This window comes from Triticum aestivum, chromosome 5A (assembly GCF_018294505.1).
Source record: "Triticum aestivum cultivar Chinese Spring chromosome 5A, IWGSC CS RefSeq v2.1, whole genome shotgun sequence".
Taxonomy (NCBI): Eukaryota; Viridiplantae; Streptophyta; class Magnoliopsida; order Poales; family Poaceae; genus Triticum; species Triticum aestivum.
Window position 1 is genome coordinate 490301487 of NC_057806.1, and position 3542 is coordinate 490305028.

Sequence of the window (3542 nt, forward strand, 5' to 3'; positions counted from 1 at the left end):
TCTACATTTAAAAGTAAATTTTGACATATTATAAAACAGGAGAATTAAGAAACTAGACTTGCCATGCACCATAAACTAAAATTGCCATGATATATGCACTTAAAATTGCCATGGTTCATACAAAAATTATTTTCATGGTCAAAGTACTGAAATTGCCATCATCAAAAACTAAAATTGCCGCATGCCAACTTTAGTTTAAGCACTATGGCAACTACAGTGTAAACATCATGGCAACTTTTGGGTAAAAAGAAATTTCGTCGAAACATATCAACATGGGGTCTAGTTTTTAAGATCTCGTTGAGACGAATTTAATGGTGAAAACGGATTTTTAATTTGCTTTTTAATTAGGAGATAAAACATTTTTAAGCCGAAAACCAAAAAAGATTTTTGCTGATGTCATCTGTTCATACGTGGCAAAATGAGTGGTGATGGATGTGTGTGGGCAATGTGCAAACGCCCACACGTGTGGGCATTAGTTTTTTTTTCCGTAAATCAATCTAAAGCCACCTTCTTCGAAAATTGTTGTCCTACCTAGTACAAGATTGATTATATGCCCTGACCTCATACCACACACACTAAAAAAATCTAATGACCTCACCAAGCTGCCTGTCTTGGACCCTTCTGTCGTCAAAGCCACCATGATGCCGGACCACGTCAGCCTTCTGCACACACCCATCAAACGGTATCCAGGGCCGAGATCCTGCTGCACCTTGCTGTCAGGACTCGTCGTCATCGATACTATGGATGGCACACCGGTACACCTTGGTCACCGCACGAGAAACTTACGGAGACCTCAACCCAGTCACCAAGTGAAACACAAAGATGATGCCCCCATGGGGGTGACGATGTAGGAACCTCGCCATATCCGCTCCGGAAAGCCTGAATCTAGGGTTTTCATCGGGGCACACAGGAAACGTGAATCGCCCGGCAACGCCTCCCAACAAGGTAATGATGCCAGCGGGCACTGCCTTTGACGGTTCTGGTTGAGGACGAACCAAGCTTTCGCGGGCAAATTCACGCTCATCCCCGGCTGGACCACCAAATCGACCTCCTCCATCATCCAACACACCTATGGGCGACGTTTGCCGTCGGAAGACCGCATGACCTAAGCCGCACCGCTTGGAACCATGGCCCCGCCTGGATGAGCCAGGTAGAGGGGCCCTCACCGCTGCGCCGCCGACGCCGGATGATGCACACGTCCAAAACACCCACGCGGATCTCCACCGCAACCATATTCCAGAGCCGCGGTGGAGGAAGGCCCGCCGCCGTCATCCCCCGCCTGGGCTTTGCCCCACGGAGCTCCGGCAGCGGTTCAAAGCTCTAAATCGGATCGGGAGGGAGAGGATCGGGAGAAAGGGGGTCGAGGAGAGGGGCGGTGGCATGGACAGGGATGACGGCTGAATCCTGAAGGTTCGGTTCTTCGGAGAATCGCGACGAACGTGCGCCGACTTGTCATGTATTCGTGGCTAAGGCGATTTCGCACGTGTTATGCAGGCAGCGGAGTTGATTTTTCTTCGGTAGAAGCGCCGAGATGCATCCTCATATCGGCCCGTTTGCCGTCTCCTATCACGCGGACTTGTCACTGCCTCCTGGCGCACCCCGACCACGGCACCGGCGACCGGCGTGCGGCGCGGAGCCTGGCCACGTACATACATACGCTTTGTTCGCCGCGCCGTCGAGCGTTGATCGAGCGGCGGTCATCTGGTCAAACTAATCAAGCTGCAGACGACCTTCGATCGGCGGCGACATATATAACATGATCCGCGCAGACACTCACGATCATTGCCAACTCCACGCATCATATCGTCTCGGCAATTGGACACCACTTGCAAGTTCCAACTACAATCCTCCGGCGAGCGGCGGACAAGTTCACGGCCATGGTTTCTTCCTCCCCTTCTTCTTCGAGGACGATGAGAGCCGTGCAGTACGACAAGTACGGTGGAGGAGCCGAAGGCCTCAAGGTACGTACGCCGGTACACGGCACGAATCGACTGGATGTACAAACACCCACTTAGACTGATTGACGTGTGCACTTTCAGCATGTGGAGGTGCCGATCCCGTCGCCCAAGAAAGGCGAGCTGCTGCTCAGGATGGAGGCGGCCAGCATCAACCGGGTGGACTGGAAGTTCCAGAACGGCAAGGCGCGGCCCTTCCTGCCCGGCAAGTTCCCCTTCACCCCCGTCTGCGAGCTCGCCGGCGAAGTCGTGGAGCTGGGCGCCGGAGTGAGCGGCTTCAGCCAGGGCGACAAGGTCATCGCCGTCAACTTCCCGGTACGTAAGAATTGATACATCAGCTGCAGTTTTCATGTGTAATTTGCTACCGTGGCCTGACGTACGTGCGGCGGTATTGTTGTGTTTGTTTATCAGGGCGGCGGCGGGCTGGCCGAGTACGCGGCGGTGCCGGCGTCGCAGGCAGCACTGAGGCCGCCAGAGGTGTCCGCGGTGGAGGGCGCCTGCCTGCCGATGGCCGCGTTCACGGCGCTCGCCGCGCTCAGGAGGGCCGGGGTCGGCCTCGACGCCGGCGACGGCCCTCCCAAGAACGTGCTGGTGACCGCGGCCTCGGGCGGCGTCGGCACCTTCGCCGTGCAGCTGGCGAGCCTCGCGGGCCACCACCACGTCACGGCCACCTGCGGCGCGCGCAACCTGGACCTCGTCCGGAGCCTGGGGGCCGACGAGGCGCTGGACTATGGCACCCCGGAGGGCGCCGCGCTGCGCGGGCAGTCCGGGCGGAAGCACGACGCGGTGGTGCACTGCGGGGAGGGGTTCCCCTGGTCGGCCTTCGAGCCGGCGCTGGCCGACGCCGGCGGCGTGGTGGTGGACCTCACCCCGCGCCTCGCGTCCGTCGCCGTCGCGGTGTTCCATTGGGCGCTCTTCTCCAGGAAGAAGCTGGTGCCGCTGATCGCGTCTGCCAAGAAGGAGGACATGGAGGCGCTGCTGGGCATGGTGAGTCAGGGGAAGCTCCGGGTGGTGATCGACTCGCGGTACCCGCTGAGCAGGGCGCACGAGGGCTGGGCCAAGAGCATGAGCGGCCACGCCACCGGTAAGGTCGTCGTCGACATGGGCGTCGCCGATGACACAGAGTGATGATGACACTACAATACGTAAATTCAAAGTAAATAGTTGCAGTGATACCGATTGCCGAAGAAGCTAGAGCTGCTCCCATCTGTCCAAGAATGTAAATTAAGAAGCCCATTGCGATACATCATGTGATTAATGACGTCTTGATAATCTTCCAATAATGCTAAACATACAAAGAGTCTTCATAATCTTCAACACGTTGAAGTGTTTCTACGGATTTGCTATTTCTCATGTGCCTGGAATTCCTTCTCGTGTTAGTCACTTTTTTCCTTCTTCTTCCTTTCTTGGCCGGACCTTGCAGGAGAAGCTCGCCGGAGAAAAACTAGCCCCACCATCTATCTTAGAGTGAAGACGTGAAGTAATGGCCCCATTATCTATCTTAGGGGTGGGATGAGAGGTGCGGGGATCGCGGGAGGTTTTCATGGGTGATGTTGGGCTTAGAGGGATGGCCAGGGCGGTGGCTAG

At 56.0% G+C, this 3542-nt stretch overlaps 1 protein-coding gene across 1 annotated transcript; it reads left to right on the forward strand.

Moving 5' to 3' along the window:
* Positions 1–1801: 1801 nt before the first annotated feature.
* Positions 1802–3290, forward strand: LOC123107318 (quinone-oxidoreductase QR1, chloroplastic). Its single transcript, XM_044529303.1, has 3 exons — positions 1802–1961; positions 2040–2270; positions 2367–3290. The coding sequence occupies exons 1-3, from the start codon at positions 1878–1880 to the stop codon at positions 3081–3083; spliced, it is 1032 nt and encodes a 343-aa protein (XP_044385238.1). The 5' UTR covers positions 1802–1877; the 3' UTR covers positions 3084–3290.
* Positions 3291–3542: the final 252 nt, after the last annotated feature.

Bases quoted from the DNA above. Each gene is read 5' to 3' on its own strand.
- LOC123107318 (XM_044529303.1), top strand. From the start codon at position 1,878: ATGGTTTCTTCCTCCCCTTCTTCTTCGAGGACGATGAGAGCCGTGCAG. The intron at 1,962-2,039 runs GTACGTACGCCG...GTGCACTTTCAG, and splicing joins GAGGAGCCGAAGGCCTCAAG to CATGTGGAGGTGCCGATCCC. The intron at 2,271-2,366 runs GTACGTAAGAAT...TTTGTTTATCAG, and splicing joins TCATCGCCGTCAACTTCCCG to GGCGGCGGCGGGCTGGCCGA.